Below are 25,178 nucleotides of genomic sequence, written 5' to 3'. Positions count from 1 at the left end.
TGGTGGGGTGGACGGGGGGCAAGCCCAGCCATGCTGGTCTCCGTAGGGACAAGACAGAGAGCAGAGCACAGTGGCTGGCTGCCCAGTGATGCCTGCTCTGGGACTCTCCCTGACTGTCCCAGCGCGTCTTCTCCCTGCCTCTCAGCCTCCCTGGGTGCTTGGCTGCCTCTCTGTGTGCCCGGTCACCTCTCTGTATCTGTGCTCTGCGGCATGTGTGTGTCCCACAGCCTCCCGCTGCTTTGTCCTATGACTGTATTTGGCTCTCTCATCAGAGCTTGGCCCATCCCAGCTGTTCCCCAAACCCCGGGGGGAGGGGGAAAGTGGAAGTATGAGAAAGAGAGACGGGTCAGAACAAGGACTAATTCAGAAGCAGAGGGACAGACATAAGAGCTGGAAGGGAACCCCAGGGACAGGTGGGGGCTGGAGAGGCAGGGCTGGCTAGGGAAGCCCCTGAGGAGAAGCCCCTGAAGACCAAGGCAGAGTTGGGGGAAGAGAGGGGTCCGCCCTCTTCCTCTGCACTGACTCCTGCCCCCTTCCCTCTCCCTGCCCCTGCAGGAATGTATGAGCACTTTTATTGTTCCTAAAAATAGCCCTTCTATAAGGGCTAAGGGATAAGCAATCTTCTGAGTGGGGTCCATCTGGGGCACGCCTGGCCTCTGGGGTCCCAGTCACCATGCTCCCCAGGTGGTCCCTCAGCTCCTCTCTCCCAGTGCAGTGCTTTGTTAAACGTAAATGTGACCCTGTCCCTCCCTTGCACAAGACTGTCATAGCTCCTGGGAACACCCCCTCCCCTCCTCCAGAGTGACAGGCTCCAAGCAAAATGCTCAGCACACAGCCTGGAGCAGGGCTCGCAGTCATCTTACCTCATCAAGGGGCTAAGGGTGAGGGGCTGCTCACTCCCTCCATCCAGGCTCTTCCTGTTCTGGCCTCAGGCCTCTTTGCAGTGCCCCAGCCTGATTCCCTGCAACCCTCCAGCCTCCCCACTCCAAGCCTTTGCTCCTCCATTTCCTGCACTGTGGTGTCTTCTCTTCTCTCCTGTTCTTCCTGCTCTGGCCCTCCAGAAGCCCCCAACCCTCTCCCCTGGTCTTGTCCTCCACCTATCACTGGGACTGTCATCCCTCTCCCATCCTCCTCACAGAGCAAGCAACAGGTTGAGCCACAGGGCCCTGGGCACATGAGGCACCAAGGCACAGAGCCCTCCTCCAGTGAAGGAAAGAGTTGGTGGAAACACGGCAGGCTCTGGGGCCCCACGCACTCCCCTGAACCCAGACCTGCTTTGCCCCCTTCATGTGCCCTCCCCAGCTTTGGCTGTGTTTTCTGGACTCTGGCCCTGAGTCTCTGTCTCTCTAATCAGTCTCCAGGGGAAAGCCCATCCAGTCTCACCTCCTCCCTGCCTCCATTCTTCAGATGAGAGCGCCAAGCCCCAGAGAGGGGAGGCGATGGGCCTATGAGCCCATGGAACGCTGGCCATGGGCCTTAGTCACTCTGCCTCATTACACAGGGTCCCGGTCAGCGGGGCCACAGGGGCTGAGGCAGGCTCTCACACAGCCCACCTCCCAATATAGCCCACCTCCCAACACGGCCCACTTTTCCACCCAGCCAGCCAGGCAGGCAGGCTGGCATCCAGAGTTATTTTCCTTTGGAGGGCCCAGGAAGCCAGAGAACAAACATCCGGAGTCTCTGGAACCTCTCCTACTTTCCTTCCTCACATCCCGAAGATCTGGGAGCCAGCATGAGATGCACGCAGTGCACACACACACACAGACGCATACACTGGTCTGGGTAAATATGTCCGCCTGGGATATCTTGTGGGACTGTTGTAAATCCATGGGTCCCTTAGACCCCTAAAGCCTTGAAAAGAGGATGATGCCCTCCCACCAGACCCTCGGACCCTCTATACAATTCAAACTAAATTTTATCTTGGAAATGAAAATTAAAATAGTTTTTGTGTGGTTTTTCTGACTGCAAAATTCTGGATACACTTATCAAAACTGACCTCTTCTCTTAGGTCACCAGCAAAGCAGAACTCCCACTTTGCTGGCGACCTAAGTGTGCAGCCTGCCCATTAATGGTCCACCGTGGCGAGTCCCTACAGGCCATCACATGATCATGGCAGACTATGTTCCCTGGGTCACTGGGAGAATGTCCGTGTGAAGTATGTAGGTCTGTGTTTCTGTGGGAATCTGTAACCCACATGAGTTGTAAGAGTGTAAACATGTGTGAGTACCCGTGTCTATGTGTGTGCACTGGCCATCTGCACGTGGGAGTGACCATGTGGGCCTGCAACTATGCCTATGTGATTCGGGTCATTGGTGTCCATGTGACAGTGGTGTAGTGAGTGTGTGGCTGTCTGTGGAGCTGTGAATGCACTAGCGGGTGGTTAGTCTTGTCTCCAAATGGTGAGTGAATGTGTGGCTGAGAGTGGTGGAATCTGAGAGGGTCTAATTCTCCTCTGTGCACCCCTGTCACTTCTCCCATTGCCTCCCTCAGGTGCGGGCTCATCTGCCTGCCCTGCCACACACCATATGTACTGGACAAGTCTTTGGACCTTCCTGGGATCAGTTCCTCATCCATAAAAATGGTCCCTTCCCCCAGAGCTGCTGAGAAGATTAAACTGAGCCGTCAAACCTTGCCTAAGCTGACTGCCAGCAGGAGGCTGGGGCACCTGTGTGCACATTAGAAAGGAAGGGCCCCAATGCTCTGGGTAGATGCGGGCCTGAGGGGAAAGGCTTGGTGAGGGAGCGCGGGCTCAGCTTGAGCGCCACCCCACCTCTGCTGGAGCTCCTGTGCAAGGTATAGCCTGCATGGTTAAGAGGCTTTGGCCTTGCAGGTGACCAAGAAAGGGCAGCTTCCTTTCTTCCTGCCCCACCTTCAGGTTGTGCAGCCTGGAACTAGAGGGTCTCTGATTATAGGACTGGGGTAGACACATTCCAGATGAGACTCTGAGGATACTTAACCCTCCTCACTTCCCTGGGGCCCACTCCTCTCCACCTACCCCTCAGCGCTCCCTCCCCAAGGCCCAGGAGAAGGCCCTTCAGAAGCCACAAGGGGGACTGACCAGAGCTGAGATGCAGAGCTAGGCAAACTGGGGCCTCTGAGACACCCCCAGTTCCACCCCATTTTGGAAAGGGAGACTGAGGCCCAGAGAGCAGCAGGGACCCTCCCAGGGATACAAGCGAACCCAGGAAGTCCAGGCTTCTGTTTCAAGGCCTCTGTAGCTGGGTTTGAGAAGACCCAAGCTTTGGACTCTGTTGGCTCCTGAAAGTAGCCCAAGAAAGCAGGTAAAGGTCCCAAAAGACAGGAACTTCGACACCTAGCCTCAGCTGTGGGTATGAACTCCTATCCACCCCCACCCTCCCGACTGGGGCCAGATCCCCCACTGGTGTGATTAACCAAATTATGGGACTTTTTCTCGAGCAAATTGCATCAGCCTAATTGAATGAGGCTGCAGGAGCCTGGGCTGGAGGCTGACAGTACAGTGGTAAGGATGGCAGGGGAGAGGAGGGGGCAGGAGTGAGTGGGCGGGAGGGGGTATCGCTGACAACACCAAGCAGGGGACAGAAGTTGGGGAGAGGGAGAGAGGAGGACTGTGGGTATAAGAAAAGAGGACGCCTCACTCAGCACACCCTGACTGTGCTCCTGCTGGTGCTCCTGTTATTTGGGGGCCTGGGATGCAGGTGTTGAGGTTGCTGCTCCCCAAGAGGCCATAGAGCATTTACCAAGTGCCAGAGACTGCATGCATTGGAGCACTGCTTCATGTAATCCTCCCAAGAGCCCCCATTTTATACTTGAGGAAATTGAGGCTCAAGAGATAAAATGACTTGCTGAATGTCAGAGCCTAGACAGGGCTGTCTGACACCACGGCCCTGCTCTTAATCAGCACCTATGACATCCTGCTGAAATGCCCACATCCTGCCTCTAGGAAGCCTTCCTGGTATTCAGAGAAGAGAGGAGCTCGCATCTGGGCACAGACACCATTTCTGTCCCCATTCAATGTTTCTCCTCATCTACCCTACAATGTTCATGCTCCCTCCCATGCTCAGCAACTGGGGCTGGGGCTGAGCCCACCTGAATCACATGCAGCCCTGTCACCTATAGCACAGCTTCAGTCCCTCTCACTGTTATGCAGAGTCCTGCACTATGTCACACTCATCAACCAGGACGACGCAAGGAGACATGATCCCTGTGGCCTTCACAGAACAGGTCCCACCTGCTTGGTGACACACAGTCATTTCAGTGTCCCCAGCATCCCACTGTCCCACATCACTGGTTGTCACAGGGCCACACATACAGTAATCTCTCACTGTCACCCTCACTCGGAGTCTCCTATATTTTCAGTGCTGCACCCATGTTCCCAAAGCCACCATGTCACCCTCACACAGCACCAGACACAGTTCCACACTGGCTCTGTGTCACTGTTACATCTCAGCATCATCCAGGTCCTCCTAGCCTTAAAAAACAAAAATCCAACGTTTCATCTATTTTAGAATTTGTCTAGCAGGTTTTTCAGTCTTCACCGGAAAGCCACCCCAACAAAAAAAAAAAAAAAAAAGTCTACCTTTGGTGAGATGACATCACGTCTGGGATTTGCTTTAAAATATTTCAGCAAAGCAACCCATGAAATGGGAGAAAAATATTTGCAAAGCTTTTATCTGATAAAGAGGTAATATCTGGAATATATAAAGAACTACAATTCAACAATAACAAAAAAGTAAACAACCCAATGTTTTAAGTGGGCAAAGGACTTGAATCAACATTTTTCCAAAGAAGATATACAAGTGGCCAACCAACACATGAAAACATGCTCAACTTCACTAATAATTAGGGAAATGCAAATCAAAACCACAATGAAATGTCACCTCATACCCATTAGGATGGCTACCATTTAAAAAAAAAAAAACAGAAAATAACACATTTTGGCAAGGATGTGGAGAAACTGTCCGTGAGAATGTAAAAAGGTACAGAAAACAGTACAGCAGTTCCTCAAAAACCAAAAAATAGAATGGCTGTATGATCCAGCAAGCCTACTTCTAGGTATACATCTGAAAGAATTGGAAGCAGGATCTTGAAGAGATATCCGTACACTTACATTCATAGCAGCATTATTCACAATAGCCAAAATGTGAAAGCAACCCAAGTGTCCGGTGCTGGACAGATGTGATCTGTCCATACACTGGAATATTATGTGGCCATAAAAAGGAAGGAAATCCTGTCGCATGCTGCAACATGGGTAAAACTTGAGGACGTTATGCTAAGTAAACTTAAAAGCCAGTCACAGAAAGACAAATGCCACATGATTCCAATTACCTGGAGTATCTAGAGTAGTCCAAGTCATAGAGAGAGAAAGTAGAATAGTGGGTGCCAGAAGCTGGAGACAGAGGAGGATAGGGGGCTGTTGTTTAATAGGTGCAGAGTTTCAGTTTGAGAAGAAGAAAGAATTCTGAAGATTGGTTGCAAAACTGTGTGAATGTACCTACCACAACTGAACTGTACACTTAGAAATGGTTATGATGGTAAAGTTTAGGTTATGTACATTTTACCACAATTTAAAAAAAATTTAAGCTTAAGCAAAGAAAAATGAAAGAACAGGTAGTGGGGAAGAGAGGAAGAAATGAGGCCAAATCCCAGCAACTGTTGAACTGGAGTGATGAGTATATGGCAGTTTCCTATATTATTCTCTCTGGTATTGTGTCTGCTTAAAATCATCCATAATAAAAAAATGTAATGTCCCTTTTCAGCGACCATGTCCTTCTCTGCAGCCCTCACAGCCCAACATCTCCAAAGGGCTCTGCAGGCTCACGTCTTCACCTCCCTGACTGTCCCACACAGGCCAGTCTGACTTCTGGCGCCAGCACATCACTGAAATGGCTCCCATTAGCCTGACTCACCCACAGGGCCCAGCACAGCACAATCTTCTAGTTCCCATCTTGCCTGTGGGCCAGCACCAACCACACACCGTCCCTCCCTCCCACTTGAGCCTCTTTGCCGGCTTGGCTTCTGACTTCACACCCTTGGTCTCCTCTGCCTCCCTAGCCCTCCTCCTCTGTCTCATTGCTGCTCCTTCTCACCTCCCCGGCCTCTAGACAATGGAACACGCAGGGTTTAAGGCTTGGTCCTCAGTCCCCACCTTTTCTGTTGCCAAGCTCCCTTTCTCCATTATCTGAGCCAGGTCCACGACCTTAACAAACCCCCATGCCTGTCGACTCCCAGGTGTATCCCCAGCCTGGCCCCGCTGCCCACTGCACACCTTCATCTGGATGCTTCCCTTAACATGTCCAAAACAGTTCACTCAATTTCTGCCTCCTTGTCTTCCCACCCCACTAGTGCTGACCCTCCCACTTGCCTTTGCCCATCTCAGAAACATCTCCACCATCCATCGCTTGGTTCTTCAAGCCAGAACCCTGGAAATTGTTCTCTGGTTTCCCCTCTTGCTCATCTTCTCATTTATCAGCAAGTTCTGTCATTTCTACTTTCAAATATCTCCAAAGTTGCTCCATATCTCTAACTCTTCTGCCATTCCATTAGCACAGGCACCACCATCTCCTGCGTGGGCAGCTGCAGGAGCCTCCAATTGCTCTGCCCACCTCCTATCTGCCTCCCCCTAACTTATCTCCCCTCCCCTGCCACGCACCATGCACACTCGCACACATACATACTCTGCAGCCCGAGTATTCTTTTTCTTTTCTTTTCTTTTTTTTTTTGAGGTGGAGTTTCACTCATCACCCAGGCTGGAGTGCAATGGTGCAATCTTGGCTCACTGCAACCTCTGCCTCCCGGGTTCAAGTGATTCTCCTGTCTCAACCTCCCGAGTAGCTGGGATTACAGGCACCTGCCACCACGCCTGGCTAATTTTTGTATTTTTAGTAGAGACGGGGTTTCACCAGGCTGGTCTTGAACTCCTGACCTCAGGTGATCCAACCGGCTCAGCCTCCCAAAGTGCTGGGATTATAGGTGTGAGCCACTGCACCTGGCCAGAGCAATCTTTTAAAACCATCCTTTGGACGGTGTTACTTTCCTGCCTGAACCCATCGGTGCCTTCCCATGACAGTGTCCAACACAGTGTTGTGTGTGCACACTGCATACTGTCACAACTATTACAGAGTATCACACATGTAATGTCAGGCCCAGGGTCACACAGCATCACACGCCCACTTCCACACACTTGCTATCACTCCATGTCACTCCTTTGCACACTCAGCCTCACTAGATCATATGTTTGGGACACACTCAGTGTCACAATTCAGTGTCAGACACTCGAGCCACAGACTCAGGACCATACCTCCTACTGCAGCATCATTTGCTCATGTTTCTGTATTTGATTCTCATGGAGTCACACTCTCCATGTGCTCATTGTCACTTTCAGTGTCACATAAGTGGTAGCAGGCAATGTGCAATGTCACACACTTGGTATCAGCATCACACAATCAATATCACACAGTGTCACAGTGTCACACACTTGATGGCACAGCCACTGTGTACACATCTGCTATCATAGAGTGCCTCACATCCAGTGTCACATACTCAGTGACTCACCCACACACCACACAGTACCCTGTGATCATGGTCACATACTAGATATTACATGTCATAAGCTCCGTGTCACACGTGCAGAATGCCCCCTGTCCCACAGTGTCTCACTGTCCCTCTTGGCATTACCCTGGGTCCCACAGGCTCGGCCCCTCGTCCCCACCCCACTGGGCAGTCGCCAGGGCTGTTGCCCCGTGTCACGGCTGTTTCCTGTTGTTGTGCTCAGATTCCTCAGCCTCTGCTTGTTCCTTCAAGGATTTCCTGTTGTCAGGGCCCCCGGCAGGCCTGGCCTGTCTGGGATACACACCCCTAAGCCCAGCGGCTGGCCAGCAGGAACCCTGGGCCCTCTGCCTCCCCACTCTAATATTCTGGCTGGATCCATGGGACTTTCCATCCTCCCCCAGTCCACCAACCTGGATACCCCATGTGTCTGCACTGGTGCTGGCTCTGCTGGGATGGATAGAGGAGATCAGCTCTGGGCTCTGACCCAGTCCCAGGGTGTCCAGGCCTGTGCTTCCCAGAACAGGGCTCCAGGGCAGCCTGCACAAAGCTGTTACAGTGGCTGAACAACTGGAGGACAGGACCAGCCCAATGCTGATCTACAGAGCTCCACATGAAGCTGCTGGAAGCCTGAGGAGTGGGAGATGGAGGGCAGAGGACAAGGGTTCGAGGGTTTAAAGTTGAGGAAGACTTCCCAGACGAAGCGGTTGAGAGCCAGGAAACAGGGAGGAGGAGGAGGAGGAAAAGGCAGCCTGAGGAGGGGACACCAGGCTGGAGCCGGAACCTGGAGGAGACAGGATGGACCAGGAAGAAGAAAGGAATGTGAGAGAGGCGGAGGACATCTGTGGGGTTTGGAGAAAACAGGCTTCTCTCTCATCTGCTCCCACCTCTCCCTCAGCCAGCACTCGAACTCAGGCTCTAGGCAGGGGCCTCTGGCACACCCTTCCCTCCTAGCCCCATGGACAGCCCCCAAAAAGGGCGCTGCCAAGCCCCCTCTCCTTCTGCCCCAGTCAGTCTGCAGGAAGGACATATGGAGGCCAGTGCACACGCTTCTCACACAGCCTAAGATAAATATTTCCCGGGAAACGGAACTTGTTCTCTCAGTGTTTACAGCCAAAGGCCAGGCGGGACTGTGGGGGGGCGGAGCCAGCTGGAGGAACCTCAGCCCTGGGCCACAGCATCTGGCCTGGGCACTGCCATCGACCTGCCTGCGCCTCTGAGCTAGCTCCTGCCTTTCCCTAAGTCTCAACTCCAGGTCATTGACAGAGCTGGCCCTCCCTGGGCCTAGGCCTGCCTGTGAGCCTGGCCTGGTCTCAGTGTGTGTCTTCTCTGGGTATAAGTCCCTCGTGCTTGATGCCTCCTCCTTTGGACTAGGTTTCTCTGATGGCAGGACCTGAGATGCCCATCTCTGTCTTTGCTTAGTCAGCCAGGGATGTGGGCAGTGGATGGGCAGGCAGAGAGACAGGCTGGAGTGGTAGCTGAGACCGCCTCCCCGGCCCCAGGTCCCTGCACGCCCCGGGCCCGTGCAGCCAGACAGGTGGGCACAGACAAGTGGCAGGGCCTCAGGACCCCCATGGATGCCAGATGCTATGGCCAACTTGTTGGCATCCACTCCCTTGGGGCCATGGGACATTGTAGAGGCCACTGGCTCCTGATGTGCAGAATCCAGGAGGAGGCAGCCCATCTGGCAGTTAGGAGCACTCACTCGAGAATGTTAGGTAAGCTGAAAAGTGCTGCCTCCACTGCGGCCCCTCCAGCCTCACCCCAGGGCTCCTTGCTGGTAAGCTATTCTCCTATATTCAGAGCCTTCTCCCCTCCCACTCCTGCCCACACTCTCGCACAAGCTGCTCCTTCCCCAGTGAAGCCCTGATGCACCCGCAGCAGCAATGGCAATACCCCCTCCAGCCTGGCTCCTGCCCCTGACTAGTGCTACCCCCGCAGCTGGGCCCACATATTCACTGGTGGCCTCAGCCTCACCTTGACTCTGGCACCAAGACTTCCTCAGCCCAGGACTCACAGGCAGAGCATTTTGGAGCTGGGTTCTGAGCATGAGCCAGTCTCCTGCAGACCCCTCTGGGGCTGAGTCCTTGCTCCAGGCTCCTCTATCTGCTTGTTCCCAGTCCTGTTCTCGTCCTGGTTGTCCTTAGCTGCTGGTGTCAGAAGCTGACCTCACGGACCTCTCTGACTGCCTAGCTGCTCTCTGGCTTCTTTGGTCAGTGCCCTTCACCCTCTCCATCCTTCAAAGTTCCAAGGTTGCCTCCTCCAAGTCTCCAAGACCACCCAACCCAACTGCGCCCCTTCTTGGAACTACTCCAGCCCTACTCACGGCCACTCTTGTTCATTCAAGAAGTATTTATTGACCATCTACTGTATACCAGGCCTTTACCAGGCACCATATGGGCCCAAGAGAGACAAAGAAGACTCAGCCTCAGTCTCTGTTTCCTGGGTGTTTACAATCCCATGGGGAAGGACACATTACCCATAGCACCATGTGGGGTAACAGGTTTCCCAACTGTGGGCTCAGGGAAATGGGAACTGTGAGTGCCCGGGGAAGGGAGGAGACTGGCTCGGCCTGAGGTGGAGGGACTAGTCTGAGAGAACGTCACAAAGGAGGTGACATTTCATCTGGGCCTTGAAAAGAGAGTAGGTGGAGAAAGAAAGGAAAGATGTTCCAGACAGGTGGTCAGTGTGAGCAAAGGCAGGGAGGCAGGAGGAGCTGCTGTGTGCTGGGAGTGAACACAACAATGTGGCTGGAGCGCTGGATGTCTCAGGGCATGAGGGGACATGAGGGGACCCAGCAGGCAAGGCCAGCAGTGCCCTGCCAAGGGGTGTGGTCTTTGTCCCAAGGGCAGCAATAGAGGAGCCGGTGTTGGGCGGTGCATTTCGGTACTTATTGTGGACGACAGTGCCCTCATTCACGTCTGCCTCTCCCCATGCCCCCACCCCAGCTAGGGCTCCCAAGCCCCCACCTGGGCCCTGAGAGCCATCACAAAGAGGGCATTGACTCACCAACTTGAGTCAGTTCACCAACTTGAACGGCCCCAGCCCCAACTTTCAGAGAGGCAGTAATGACGCGGAGGCCTGGCCCTGAAGGAGGATGCCAGGCTGAGCTGGAAGAGCCCCTCCTCCAAGCCAGCTGCTGGCACAGGGGCTAGGGAACCATCCCAGGAGGGTGTGCTGAACACATGCTTGCTTGGTGGGGTTGGGTGCTGGCAGCTCTGCTCTCTTGGCTGCTACCCAGCCAGTGCCAGGAGAGCATGCCATGCCCATAGAACTTCTATAAGCCTCAGCCCAGCTCTGCAGAGCACCCTGTCTCACAGGGGTACAGCCTAGTCCTGGCTCTAAGGATGGCACCCTTGAGGGAACAGGGAGGAGGCTAACTCTCCCCAAGGACCTGCCATGTGCCAGGCCTGCGCCAGGCACCCCACACATACAGGTTTTGTAACTTCTCCCAACAGCTCTGTTGTGGTAATGTCGAATAACAGTGATTACGTCCAATAATGATAGAGGTTCTTTTTTTTTTTTTTTTCTTTGAGACAGAGTCTCGCTCTGTTGCCCAGGCTGGAGTGCAGTGGCGCGATCTCGGCTCACTGCAAGCTCTGCCTCCCGGGTTCATGCCATTCTCCTGCCTCAACTTCCCGAGTAGCTGGGACCACAGGCACCTGCCACCACACCCAGCTAATTTTTTGTATTTTTAGTAGAGACAGGGTCTCACCATGTTAGCCAGGATGGTCTTGATCTCCTGACCTTGTGATCCGCCCGCCTCAGTCTCCCAAAGTGCTGGGATTACAGGCATGAGCCACTGTGCCCGGCCATGATAGAGGTTCTTATCCCTGCCTGGCAGGTGAGGAGACTGACGTTCAGGCTGGTTAAGTGGCAGGCACAAGGCCACACACCTAGGAAGCAAGGGAGTTGGGACTTGAACCTGTGCTCATCTGACCCCGTGACTTGTCCACTATATGAGGCCATCTTGGCTTCCCAGCTCCACCCTGACAATAGGGCCCCTCAGGCTCCCCAGTCCCTTTTCTCTCCAGCTGTCCCTATGGTCTGAGCAATGCCCTCAGGTCCCCACTCTCTCCAGTCTTGCCCTCTCAATGTTGGGAGCATCCCCTCAGGCAGCCCTTCTCTTCCCAGCAGGGTTGAGTATAGACCTGGACACTCGGGTGGGGTGCTGGCAGAACCCAGAAATCCAGCAGGCCCTGCCAAGAGCCCAGGCAGACACTAACTGTTTTTGGGATACGTGTGGGGATGGGGTCAGGACAGAGCTGAGGGCTGAGGAGCTCATGGCTCCGGATCCTCGGTCAGAGGGAGGAGGCAGCAGGACCCAGCTCAAGGAAAGGCAGAGAGAATACAGGGGTAGGAACAGGTGGGGCCGACCCAGGGAAGCTTCATGGGAAGGACGAGGCCGGTGGAGCTGAACAAGGAGCAGAACTTGAACCTGCAGAGGGCAGACCTACGGCCTAGGCAGCAGGGGCTGCCCCAGAGGCAGAGCAGGGAGCCTGGAGCCACACTCCTTCCCTCGGGGCACAGCCCTGGTTGCCCAGGAGGGTCTCAGCTTCGCCAAACCCCTCCTCTCATGGCTCCCTGGGTGGATGACAAATCTAGTCTTTCCTGGCATGTGGCTGAGGCTGCTGAGACACTGCAGGCTCCCAGGAACACCATCTGTCCCAGCTCTGGGGGGAGCCCCGCCCCATGGGGAATGCCATGGCAGTAAATAAATTAATAATGGCTTTCCAGGCCCTCCCCTCCCATCTCCCTTTGCCAGCTCCCAGCAGCAGGGCCCAGTCCCAATTGGAGGCACATTCTCATGTCTTGGCCCTGTGTCCCAGCTGGGAACCTGTGCTGAGCCCCTCCTGTGCACCAGGCCCTGTGTGGGCACCATCTTACTCAGGGGCCGGGAAAGAGTGAGCCTCGAGCCTGAGACACCTCTAGGCTCCACTCCTAGCTCTGTTCCAATTCACTCACTGCATGACCCCTCTGGGCCTCAGCTTCCCCAAATGTGAAACAGGAATAATGGCAGCCCCTACCTCATAGGGATGTTGTAAGAATTAAACAAGGGGGGTGTCAAAGGCTCCTGGCACACACTGATAGAAGCAGCATCTTCCTCTCCCTCTCAGCCGGGCCTGGGCAGACTCTTGCTGTTCTGGCTGTGGGTCCAGTTCACACACACACACACACACACACCCTCCTCTGTGCCGATCTTCAACATCAGCAGCCCACCTTGTTTGCTCGTCAAGGCCCCTTTGAGCACTGAAGATTCCTATGAGGCACTCCTCACAGGGAAGGAAGGCATGGTTGGGGGGTGGGGATGGCACCCCTCATAGGGCAGGAAATGCGCGGGCTGAGCGCTGCACCGGTACCCATCCAAGAGTGGTAGAAGGTTCAGGAATGAAGAAAGCATAGTCCCCAGGCTCAGGGAGCTCACAGTGCAGAGAAGGCAAGGCAGACACACATACAGAGTCACGTGATGGAGAAAACAGGGTGCTCGTGGCACAGCACAGTGGGCGACAGACAGCAGAGCACCCCAGCATCTGACTGCCAGGGCAGGAGAGCTCAGAGGAGGGAGCATGAGCGAGCTTGGTCCCATGGTCAAGGGGTAGAGAGGACTTCCCAGAGGAGAGGAGGCTAGAGCTGATCCCCGAAGGATTTAGGAAGCTGAGGGGGGAAGAGGCCAGCGGGAATAGTTTGGGGGAGGCAGCAATGGATGAAGGGGGACAATGGCCAGGCTGGGGTTGCAGAGGGGGACATGGGGATGGGGAGTATGGAGGATTCTGGGGCAAGAGAGTGACAAGTTCAGGTCTGTGCATTAGAAAGATCCTCCTGGTGGCCACGTGGAGGATGGGGGAAACTGAAAGCAAGCAGCCAGTGAGTGACCCAGGGGAGAGTTGAGGGGGCCTGGACCCAAACAGGCGGTGGAATGGAGAGGAGAGGAACTCGGGAAATACTCAGGGCAGAGAATCAACAGGGAATTGTTGGGTGAGAGTGGGGAGGACAAGGGAGTAGTCTGGAGTGACTCCCAGGTGAGTTGGGAGGAGGAATCCTCATGGGAGGACTTCCAGGCTGGGGATATATGGGGTGAGGGGAGATGGCCTTGATATGGGGGTGGTCCTAGTCTGGAGGGCTGGGGCTGGGATGTGACTCCAGCCTCCCCGTCCTCCCAAGGGGGAGGGCACCACTCAGACTGATCTTCAGTCTGCGCCCCACCCCCTCAAGCCCACCCACTTCTCCCTCCACTGAGCTCTCACCTCCAGTCGGTCGTCTCTATTCCCTGGGGGTCCTGGCTCCTTTGCAAGGGGGTCCAGGCTGGCTGCAGAGACAAGAAGGTCAGGGGCTGAGGCCGGCCAGGCCTTCTCCCCTTCTCCCTAGCCTGCCCTCCCATTAGCCCCCAGCAGGCCCATGGATGGCCCCCTCCTCCAGGACGCCTTGCCCGCTTGCACCTTGCTCTCTCCCCAGACTCCCTCCTTATTCTCTGCTTCCCATAGGCACCTCTGGCTCTGCCATATTCTCTGTTCCTTGACTCTGAGGACAGAGCCATATTCCTTCTTTCCACTTAGGGCTCCTAAGGAGTGGAAATGACCACCTCTTTACTCTTTCTGAGGCCTCCTCCACTTCTGCTTCTCTCCAGGGAGCTCCACTAGCCCTCTCTAAGCCTCAGTTTCCCTATCTGTAAAATGGGATCCATAATGTCCACCTCACATAGTCACTGGGCCTCCACAGTGATTTGGGCCTTTACTCACAGACAACCAAGGGGCTTCCAGGCCAGGTGTTGTGAGTCTCAAATGAATGTGAGCGCATGTGGGAGCCCCTGCCCCAGCCTGGCACCCAATCATCTGGACTGGGATCAGACCCCCTAGCCTGTATCCCACCGGCACCGCTTCCACAGCTCCCGGAATGCTGGCAGTGGAGACATTGCCACAGCAGCCTGGAGACACAACAGGGACCTGCTCACTCGTTCTCCAGAAGCCCACCATCCCGTGGCATTCCAAACCCCCAGCCTCTCTGAGGGGCACTGCCTAGGGCCTGGCTGCCAGGCTGCTGCCCCTCCCCACCCCCACCCAACAAGCCTAGCCAGGCATCGGACAGGCGGCGGGATATTCTGAGCCTGGCTTCGTTCCCGTCAGCTGCTGGCCGCCATGCCAGCCTGGCGCGGGTGCAGGGGCTGATTTGATTTGGCAGCTTCAGCATCGTGTGGTGGGGACTGGGAGGGGGAGGGGGATGAGACACCCATCCCTGCTAGTCCCTGCTAGGAAATAAACAGCCTGAGGCGCTCCTTCTGTGAGCTGGGGGGAGGGCACAGTCTGGTATGGAGGAGGTTCTGGGTTCCCTGCTGGTGTCCCCCTCTTCTCGCCTGGGCACTGGATGCCTGCCCACGACTGCTGGAATCTCTGGCTCTCCTTGGGTTGACCGTAGGGGTGACAGGAGCTGCACCTGGTGTGCGGAGGCTTGTGGTGTGGCCGAGGCAGGGTGCCTGGTTGTCCCACGTGTCCCTTTTTCCTGCAGGGTCTTCCCTCTTAGCTGCGCCTGCAGCTGGGCCTGAGTGTCACCTGGGGAGACTTGGTCTGTGTGTGGTGTGATGGTCTAGGTGTGGCCATCTCCTGCAGTGACTGTGGTGTGTGGCTGGGCCTCTATGAGGTACTGACTGCAGCCCAGGGTGTGGTGAGGTCACCCATGTGCCTGACTCTCCTGTAGGGCCTGGTATGTATTGGCCCTGGCCTGTTCCTTCCCTCTGTGCAATGACCCCACTCACCCAGCTGTGTCCGGCAGAGGAAATGACGAGGGTTGAGATAAGTGCCTGACCCCAGGGCCGTCCCTTGTATCCACAAAGCCTGAGTCCTCTTTTCCACCCACAGCCAGATGGGCCACCTGCTGAGCAGCCAGGGACAGCCCCTCCCCTCCCCTGACAGGAGGGAGTGCCAGTTTCACGGCAGAATCCAGCTCCCCTCTCAGGCCTCCCACCACTCCCAGGACAGGTTCCTGCCCCCCAGCAGAGGCACTGCCCCGAGGTGGAGGCGGGCTGCTGGCTCCTGTCCCTCCCCAACCCCACCCAATTTCTGGTTCCCCCTCCAGCCAATTTTAAGTGTGGAGAAAGTGGCTAGGATGAGGGGAGTCTCAGCTAGGTATTCCCAGCTCCCCATAATCCCACCCAGCCTGTGTTTACCACTCTCCTATCTCTTATACACAGGCCCCCCAGGCCACAGAAGTTCAGCTCACCCCTCCTGGACACTGGAATCTGCACCAACCCGCCAATAACCTACCAGTGCCCTGGAGGCCTGGACTCCCTAGCCGCCAGTTAGAGAACTGCTGCTGGAGAACCAGGGCTTCTGATTCCCAGACCTCCGCACTGTGGGGTCAGACCAGGACCCTAGTCCTAAGGGGCCAACAGGCCAGGGCTGTGTCCAAGCCACCAGCCAGGGAGGTCAGGGGAGGGTAGAGTCTGCTTTAGGGAAGAGTTAGCCTCTCATCTGTCACCTCCTCCCCATTGTCCCACGTCCTGTGGGGACCTCAGGGCTCTCCCCACCCAGCAACAGGAAGCTGAACCCCTCCTGGAGACACTGAAGGAGTGGCCCCAGGACTGAAGGGGGGACTCAGCCTTGCCCTTTGAGTCACAGGAGGAACCTAGGCTCACAGAGTTCAGTTGTCACAAAGGGGCTAGTTGGATGAAGACAGTCTTCAGGGGTCCTAAGGGGCTTCCCAGAGGAGGTGTGTGAGGCCTGACAGGAAGAGGAGGACACTGGGTTCCAGGGTGGCCTCCTGATGGTCTGACCAGTTTTCAGCTGGGATTTATAGACCCCGTGATACGCTTGCATATGTCTGCGGGTCTGTGTCTGAGCGCATGGGTGTGCATCCCAGTCATGGAGGCCTGAGCTCTAGTCTGTATCCCAAGGACAGTGTCTGCCAGAGGCAGGAGTCAGCAGACAGCAGTGAAGGAGAGAGGAGCTGGGCAAAGAAGGGGAAGGGAGGGCAGCTCAGGGCTGTGAAGAAGGGCTGAGGAGAGAAGCCCCCCACCACGTTTCTGTAGGTGCCTGTGTGCTTAGTGCTGATCATCACAGTCAGTCCTCAAACCCTGGACGCCTGATGCCAAGGGCAGGGTGCACCCATGACCCAGCGCTGAAGGGAGCACGGCACTGGGCTGTGCCCCAGCCTACTGTGCAGCTTTGGACAGGACCTTCCTTTCTCTGAGCTGGCCTCCTCATCGGAAGAATAAAAGGGTTGGACTTGGTGATCCCCCAGGGCCCTTCCAAATCTAACTTTCACTGGAGAGAGGCTTAAACCCAGAGAGAGCCACAGATGGAGACCTCACAGGGATGGGGAGGGCCCGAGGGCAAGTGCAGATGAGACCAGGGAAGGAGCAGCAGGAGGAAGCGGGTGGTCACGACAGGAGGGCCCAGGGAGGCACATTTCGGGCCTGCAGCTGGGGAGGGGCTCCCTGCCGGAGACAATGGAGCCTTGTGGAGGACTGGGGGCAGCTGTCACCACCACACCTGCTTCTGGCCTGTGGGAGGAGGAAGACGGAGGGGTGATGGACAGAGGCTCTGCTCCCTAACCTGAGTCCCGCCTCCACTCCTGCCCCTCAGGTGTCCCAGGGGAAGTGGGGGAGGTTGTGGGCAACAACGAACACCCAGGACTGGGAATCAGGAAGCCTGATTTCAGGCCCCGTTTTGCTGTGTGATCAGGGCCAGCTTTGGTCTGTGAACCTACCAGGCAGGGAAAGCCCTTGGACCTGTGCAGTGGTACTGGGCTTCTAAGGATCTATCGAGGTGGGCACTCTGGAAGGAAACCCTCCCCTGCAGCCTGGACCCCTCCCCAACTCTGGCCTGGGTGCTGAGGCATAGAAAGGACCCAGGAGGCAGTGAAACACTGGACAGCTGGGCTGGCCTTCTGCGAGGCTGGACTGTGGCCTCACACACAGGGGAGGACCTGTCAGCACTTTCGATGCCTGACCTGGGACTCCCTTCCTTGACCCCTTCTCACTGCCACCCTTGGGGCAAGAACAGGGTCTTCCCTCCTCAGCCTGTACTGAGAGGGTGCTGACAGGACCCCACTGGCTGTCCTGGCCTCTGCCCTTGTTTGAGCCCTATGGACGCGGGGCCCTCGCAGGCAGGGTTTCATGCATTTCCATGTCTGTGTCCAGGAAGTATTCATGTCCTGTTTTCCCCCCTCAGGCTGTCAGGGAAGGGGCAGGGGTAAGCAGGCCTCTCCTTCCTCCACTGCCGCCATTTCTGCCCAGAAACTTTGGAAAGGGTAGCAACCCCTCTCTCCGCCCAGTCTGAAATGGTTAAGGAATAGAGGCCAGTGTTGAAGGAAATGAGCCCCTTACTCTGCAAGCTTTGAGAGTGCCAGGTCTCTCGAATGTACACACACCAGTTCTGTTGTGACAGGAGAAACAGCCTATGTGACCCAGGTTGTAAAGGTCTCTATTCTCCTCTAAGGCCAGCCCAACTTCTCCTGTCCTCCCTCACTGGGAGTGGAGGGAGCGCCCACCATTCTGAGCTATCTGTCTCCATTGCTTCTTGTTATGTTTTTAATAACTGAACATTGACATTAACAAGGCAGGTGGTTGCAGCTCTTCCCAGCAGCCCCATTTAGAACCATTGAATCATCAAACCATCAAATCCTAGAATCCTAGATTCACAGAATGTCCGTATCTCTAGCTCCTAGAGCCTCAGCATCTTAAAGTCTCAGAATGTCGGAATCACACAACCACGCATCCACACAGCCCTGGCTGGGAGCTGAGAGTCAAGGAATGCTAGAATTGTCCCAGTTAGAACCCCACAGACTGACAATTCCAGATTCTCAAAATCCTATACTCTAGAGCTAGAGCTCATATATCGCTGGGAGATATTGACCCTCAACTTCTCCTCTTACAAGTGAGAAAATGCAGCCCAGAAAAATGGTCTCATGCAAGAATACTGGAGAGTGGGGGCCAAGCAATGCCCAGCTCAGAGACTGCAAGATTGGACTTCAACATTATGATGTTTCTGGAAATGGCACAGCTTTTTCTATTCTGAAATACCAGTATTGATGTTGGGGTGATACCGCTCTTCAGCTCTGCCTGTCTCCCTTTGCTCTCACTTCCCGCCCTCTCCATTCTTCTGGCCACCCTACCTTCCCGCTCCCCCTCCATACCACGAGCTCTCGGCCCCTCTTACCCTGAGCTCCTGCAACTCCCATGCCCTTCCTGTCTCCCAGTGGCAGCCCCCAGTAGAGGCAACCATGGATGGGAGGCATGCAAGGCCAACTCCCTTAGGGTGGGGGACAGGAAAGGCAGAATGCCTGCCCCCTGAAGCCACCAGCCAGAGTACAGGCTCTGCAGAGGAGGGGCCCTGCTGGCTCCTCTCAAGGGAGCTGAACAGGAAGGTCCTGAAGCCACAGGGGGTAGCCACATCAGAGGCAGCAGCTTCAAGGGAGCCTGATCCAAAGTTTTGGGAAGCAGCTGAGGTTTACAATTTACATTAGAACAATCACGTATGTTTAGCATTTTCATAAATTTACATTTTTACTCATTTTGGAATGTACTCAGACATTTTTGGATTTGAATTTTATTAAGTATTATATTCCACAGATTGTTTTGATTATTGAATTCTGAACACTCTTTGCCCAGGGCAGATCCCGAGTTCCCCATGTTACAGGTGAGGCTATAGAAGCCCTGAGTGGGCTTCAGGTCTCTCTTTAACCTCAAAGCTCATGACCTCCTTGGAGGCTTTTCCAAGACCTTTTGGTCTTTAAAGAGCCCTGACACAGGCCCAGGCATCTGCTACTAACCCCTGTCTTCCCTCCTATACCTCTCAGAGACTGCACAAAACCCACCCAGACACCTGGGTGGGGCAGCATTCTCCTCCCTTGACCTTCATGTCTACAGCTGGCCAGCTCCCTCCACCAGCCCTGGCCACTCCATTCCCTCCCCTACATTCTTTAGCCATTTCCCTGTCCAGGCCTCATCACCCCCTTTACCTGGGCCACACCAGCCTCCCCCTCAGTCTCCACACCATGGTCCAGGGAGCTCCCGAACATGCAGATCTGATCTGTCATATCTCTTCCCTCAACTCTTCCCAAGGGTCAATTTCCCTCCAGAACAAGTCCGCGGTCCTTAACATGGCTTACAAGTCCTGCACCATCTTGCTGGGCCAGCTTCACCACTCCCATACCCTGGACCCAGACGCCTGGCACCCAGGGGCCTGCTCCATGGAGTGGTGCTGCCACAGGCTCTCCTCCTTGTCTGCCACAAACAGACCTTCATAATAACCAGAAGGTTTGTTGTCCCCTCTGTCCAGAACTTTCTCCTGGCTTGACCCTTAGCTCTCAGTCTAGATTTGTTTCCTCCTGGAAGCTCCCCAACGTGCCCCTCCCTCCCTCTCTGGGCTGAAATAGGGGTCTCTGCTTTATATTACCATGGCCCCTGAGTTTATCTCCTTCGTTGCCCTCACCACACACTCTACCAACATCACTCTCTGCTTCCCCACCTCCCCGCCCCCAGCCCTAGTACCCAGGTCTGTGCCACCTGCCATGGGGCTGATGCAACATTGCTCAGGCTTGGGGGAATGTGTGGGGATTTTAAGGCCTGCATCCTGCTCATCTCTTCCCACCCTCTCTGCTGGGCACATAGCAGGTGTTCACCAATGTCCACCTAGGAAGTCCTGGAAGTATACATGTGTAACTCAGACAGGAAGGCCAGAGTGCTCAAAGGAGGTAAGAATCCCTGGGCTGGGTGAAACTGGAGACTTCCTGGAGGTGGCATCTGGGAGGACCCTCCACATGTCAGTCCTAAGGCAGCAGTTAGTGACAGGCTTCAGGAAGTTCCCAGGCCAGCCCTAAGACCATCAGAGCAAATCATCAGTGGAGGACTAGAGTCTGCAATGAGGGGGACTCAGTGCCTCGGGCCCAGGGTAGTGGCCACTGGAGGAGCTGGCTGTGCATTCAGAGAAGCCTTCCTGGAGGAAGAGCTACTTCTGGCTGGCGTGGGAAAAGGAAGAAGGTAGAGATGAGTCAGGTTGGAGAAAGTGGTGAGGGACAGGGATATGGAAAAGAAAGCTCTGTACCTTCTCATCATTTACCCTTAGGGTGTCGTCATTTACCCTTAGGATGTCAAGATCAGGAAGGTGGGGGGATGGGCAGAAGGAGCAAAGAAGACTGAGGCAGAACGAAGATAACATCAGCACTGACGCCATGGTCAGGGCAGGTATGGATAGCTGGGGCTGGCAGGGAGCAGGTCCCCAGCTGTGGCTGGGAAACATTTCCTGTCTCCTTGCCAGGGGGGTCATTAATAATCGTTTACCCGCCGCAGGCAGCACGGAGGCCAGCCAGAGAGCAGCATGGTGCTGGGGCCAGAGCCCAACCTGGCAGCAAGAAGTGCTGTCTTCTGACACCAGCCCTGCCACCCTGCTGTGAGACCTGCATCAGTCACCTGACCCCTCTTGGTCTCTGGAGCTACTGGTAAAAGAAGGGCCTGATGAGATGCTGCCTTGAGTCCCCTCTTCCGCTGGACCCTAGTTTCCCTAGACGGAGCTGGGCTGCCAACCCTACAGGGTAGTTCCGGTCATCTGATGATAAGTGTGAGCATCTGGACTCTGCCAGACCCAGCTCAGGACACACATGGTGGGTAGAGGAGAGACTCAGGCCCAGCCTCTGTAGAGCTCACATTCTGGTAGGAGCCAGACCCCAGCACCAGAGGGTGTACATGCGGAGCCCCACAGAACCAGGCGCCCCAGACTGGGGGAAATACAAAAGGGTGGGCGACTGACAGCATGTCTGGACACAGAAGGTAAGAGCTCCATGAGGCCAGTTTGGTCACCACCATGACCCCGGCACTTAAAACTGTGCCTGTCTGGTACATAGCAGGTGTTCCATAAAGACTTTTAGACAATTGCATGAGTTAATCTGCTAAATGAGACATTTGTGAAAGGACCTTGGAATTTGGAAAGAACTGCATAAAAGATGATGAAGATGACAGTGTCAGTGATGATGAAGATAATTCCAGCCAAAGGCAATGGGATAAAAAAGGTACCATGAAAGCTTGAGAAGGCTGGAGGCCCAGGGATGGCTACCCAAAGCCAGACAGTGTTGCCTGGGGAATGGTCAGCAAGATCCCTTTTGCCAGTCAGGCTACAACCTTCCTTAGCCCCAGGCTGCATTTCTCTGCCCACTCCAACACCCCCTTCAAGGTCCAGCTCAAGTCTATTCATTTCAGAGAACCTTCTGGAGTGTGACACTGTGGCATCGACCCCAGCCCCTTCCCTGACTGACTCAGACTTCTCTGAGCCTTCCAATCTCAAGGAATCTTGGATGTTTCTTCTCTCAAGCACCTGCTGGGAGGTGGCTCAGTAGGGTTTTCCCACAGCTCTCTCTGGAAGGTATGACCTCGATCCCCCTACAGACTGCATCCCCTACAGAATGCGTCAGAGTAGAGGGTCCCCAAAGGTGTGAATAGCTTTCTCCTTTCAGATAAGTATCTCTGTGAGGACGGGGACTATTTCTCCTCCATCTGACCTGGAGTGAACACAAATAGAGCTAAATCGAGGTCTTCCTGGTTGTCTCCAGGGGCTGCAGCCACGCAGAGAAGGGGCGAGAGGAGGTGAACCTGGAGAAGCGGGTGCTTGGCTGCTCGGCTGCTCAGCCCGCTGACATAAGCCAGGAAGGGCGCTGGGCCACCATGGACTAAGACTGCAGAGCTGGCAAACTCCAAGCCCAGCCCAAGCTCTTCTTATACCAAGAGGCGCCACCAAAGACACCACCCAGGCCTCACCGCCTGCGCCGCACGCCTCCCTTCTGCGGAGCACGAAGAGGTGTAGTAAACACAGTGACCTTGCTGCCTCGTGCATCCTCTCCACACCCTCCTCCAAACAGGGGCCCCAAACACCAGTCAAACTAAGAGGAAAAGAACAAAGGTTCCCAGACCGCGACATCGCCTGCCGCCCGCCTGTCCAGCGCCTGCTCCACCGGAAACCCAAAACAAAGGACTTGGTCAAGGCAAGGAGGATGAAGGGCAAAGGGTAGGGGCAGCTGGGGTTGGGGGGGCATGGAGAACATTCCAGGGCATCTCTAGGGACCTGATCAGGAGGGGAGCAAGGACAGGATGGCAGCCAAGCCCTCCTGCACACATGCGTCACTATACAGACATTTATGGGGACACCCGCTACATTCCACACGCCTCAAATGTTACAGACTTCATTCCTCACACACACCTCATGCACACACTCCCACCGCAGCACATTCTACAGTCCTCAACACCCCCAACACACACACCGCCAGCTCACTGTCCATCCCCCACTCACTCCTCACCACACACACACAGCTCACGGGGAGAAAAGATCACATAATCCACACGTCACACCAAAAAGTCACAGCTCACACACCCTCACTTCACACCACACTCACACCGTCTCCCACTACGCACCTCACACACCTCTCACCTCCCCAACCACAGGCATATGCATCCAATTAAATTCAACATGCACACCACCTAGACACAGAGACACATGCAGACACAGCCTGCATAGATAATGTGCACACTTAATGTCACACGTTTGTGGGCACACACAGCCCCTTAGCATAGACAGCCCTGCTGGCCCACTGCCTCCTCCCACCTCACCCCACTCCCATATGCACACGTACATGCATGCACACACACACACTCACACACTTGTCAACTGGCTCCTCACCTCAGACCCCTCAGCCCTGCCTGCAACCCTTTCCTGTCCAGAATCACAGGAGCAGCCACCACACAGACACATGACACTCAAACACCAGCACTCAGGTCCTAATAGATATATTCCCCAAGCAATCCCAAGATGTGCCATAGTGACTCTAAGCCAGCCACCTAGGCTGCAAACATATTGGCACACACAGCAACCCCTTGCCCCAACTCCTCTCTGACAAGAGACCCACTGGAAACCATCAGACCCCTGCAGTGACCCTTCCTGGCCACACACAACAGCCAGTAACATACACAACTACATATAGAGCCCTGTATGCAAGCTGCCTCTACAACTCCACTGTGCAATGACAGACATACAGCCACATACACACAAGTTCTCTACACACACAACAGCCACACACCCAGTTACCACTCCACAGCCACAACACTGCCTCCCCAGCCACACATAGCACACAATGCCATAGACCCACAATTCCGACACTTCCCATAATCTCCCCACAAATAATCCCACTCTCGATGACACATTCATACATGGTACAACACACAAGGTTACACACAAGACACACACAACACATGCAACCCAGCCCGTGCTGCACACACAGAGGAACACTCACACAAACACATACACTCTAGACCCACCCAGCCTGGACACATCCCACCGCAGGTGACTGACACCAGATTGCAGTCTACTCTTCCCTATCTCAAGCCCTAGCCGCCCCCATCAAGACCAAGGCAGCTGGGATGAGGGGCTTTATAAGTTACAAAAGCCAGTGCCCGCTACATCATCCCCCCACCACCTCAGACCCCTGGGCACCGCCTGAGGGCAGCACACTCCACGTTCAGGCCCTTCCACGTGAGCCCACACCATGCCATGCCTGAGAACATGGGATGCGGGGGGTACCAGGGACACTAGCCCTGCTCTCTGAGCCTGCCCCTCCTCACCGCAAAGCAGAGGTAGATACAAGAGGAAGGGATGGCTGCAGAAAGAAACCCCAAAACAAAGATAGAGACCTAGAGAAATGAGAGAGACCAAGATAGACCAAGAGAGGTGGGCACATGGGGCAATAGACCAAATTAGAGAGCCCAGAAACACTTGAAGAGAAACCAGAGAAGCCCAGAGAATAAAGTGGGACCACTGTACCTGGAGAGGAACAAAAGGAGGGGCCCCCCACGAGGAAAGGCTTGGAGATCTCCAACACAGGAGGGAGGGAAGGGATAGAGGAGTGGGTCCCACAGAGGAGGCCAGTGAAGCCCTGATGGAAGGACAGATTTGCACTCTGGGGTAGGGTCCAGGCTGAGCACTGAAGTCCAGATGTTTGGGTGGGAATCTGAGCGGTGTCCAGTTGAGGCTGTGGAATGGAGGTTTGGGGCTTGGGGTGAGGCCGGCTCTGAGGTGGGGTCCTGGAGGACAGCTGGGGGTTCAGGTGGTCCAGGTGTGCCCGGAGTCCCACATATATGGTGAAGGTTCCGAGGCGTGGGCAGGGGTCCCCACTAATCTAAGGAAAAGAAATTTGAGGCTTGGGCAGAGCTCTCAGTGTGCACTGCAGTTCCACCGTGGACTGGAAGCTCAGTGCTTGGGGTGGAGCCCCGGATCCGAAAGGAGTTCAGAGTCTGGGGTGACGTTTGGACTGAGAGCCGGGGCTTCAAGGGCTCTTGGTCTGCGCTGCCGTCCCAGCACAGGAGTAGAATTCAGAACTAGAGGAGGGGTCTCCTCCCTGAGAAGGGTTCGGGGGCTTAGGGGCGGGCGGACCCGGCCCGGCGCTCGCCGGACACCCCGTTCTCCTGGTGCCCAGCGCGGGGCCCCCCTACCTGCAGGCTGTCGGCGCATGGCTGCGGCGGCGGCGGCGGCTCGTCCGGCTTGAGGAAGACCTGCTGGCCCCGCCTGAGGAATTGGACAACAGCGATGAGGATGTGGTGCAGCACCAGGACCATGCTCGCAGCCGCCCGCCCGCCCGCCGGCCCGGCCGCTGCGCTCGGTCAGCGCGTCCGCGACAGCTTC

The 25,178-nt window shown here is 55.4% G+C and overlaps 1 protein-coding gene across 2 annotated transcripts in view; it reads right to left on the bottom strand.

Annotated features, from left to right (window-relative positions):
* PDE2A (phosphodiesterase 2A) overlaps positions 1–25,178 on the bottom strand; it is a 67,675-nt gene extending 42,497 nt beyond the window's left edge. Inside the window, exons 1-2 of one of the 2 annotated variants that reach the window (XM_017894470.1) lie at positions 24,989–25,172; positions 13,773–13,834 (exon numbers count right to left, since the gene is read on the bottom strand). In XM_017894470.1, the coding sequence (XP_017749959.1) occupies positions 13,773–13,834; positions 24,989–25,007 (81 nt within the window). In that variant the 5' untranslated portion in view covers positions 25,008–25,172. Of the gene's footprint in view, positions 1–13,772; positions 13,835–24,988 lie in introns of both variants that reach the window. The other variant, XM_017894469.1, reaches the window with a different exon arrangement.

The sequence above is a fragment of the Rhinopithecus bieti genome, unplaced genomic scaffold (genome assembly GCF_001698545.2).
Source record: "Rhinopithecus bieti isolate Rb0 unplaced genomic scaffold, ASM169854v2 scaffold_21412, whole genome shotgun sequence".
Lineage (NCBI taxonomy): Eukaryota > Metazoa > Chordata > Mammalia > Primates > Cercopithecidae > Rhinopithecus > Rhinopithecus bieti.
Note: the sequence above shows the minus strand (reverse complement) of the source record. Positions and strands in the feature narration are given on the sequence as shown.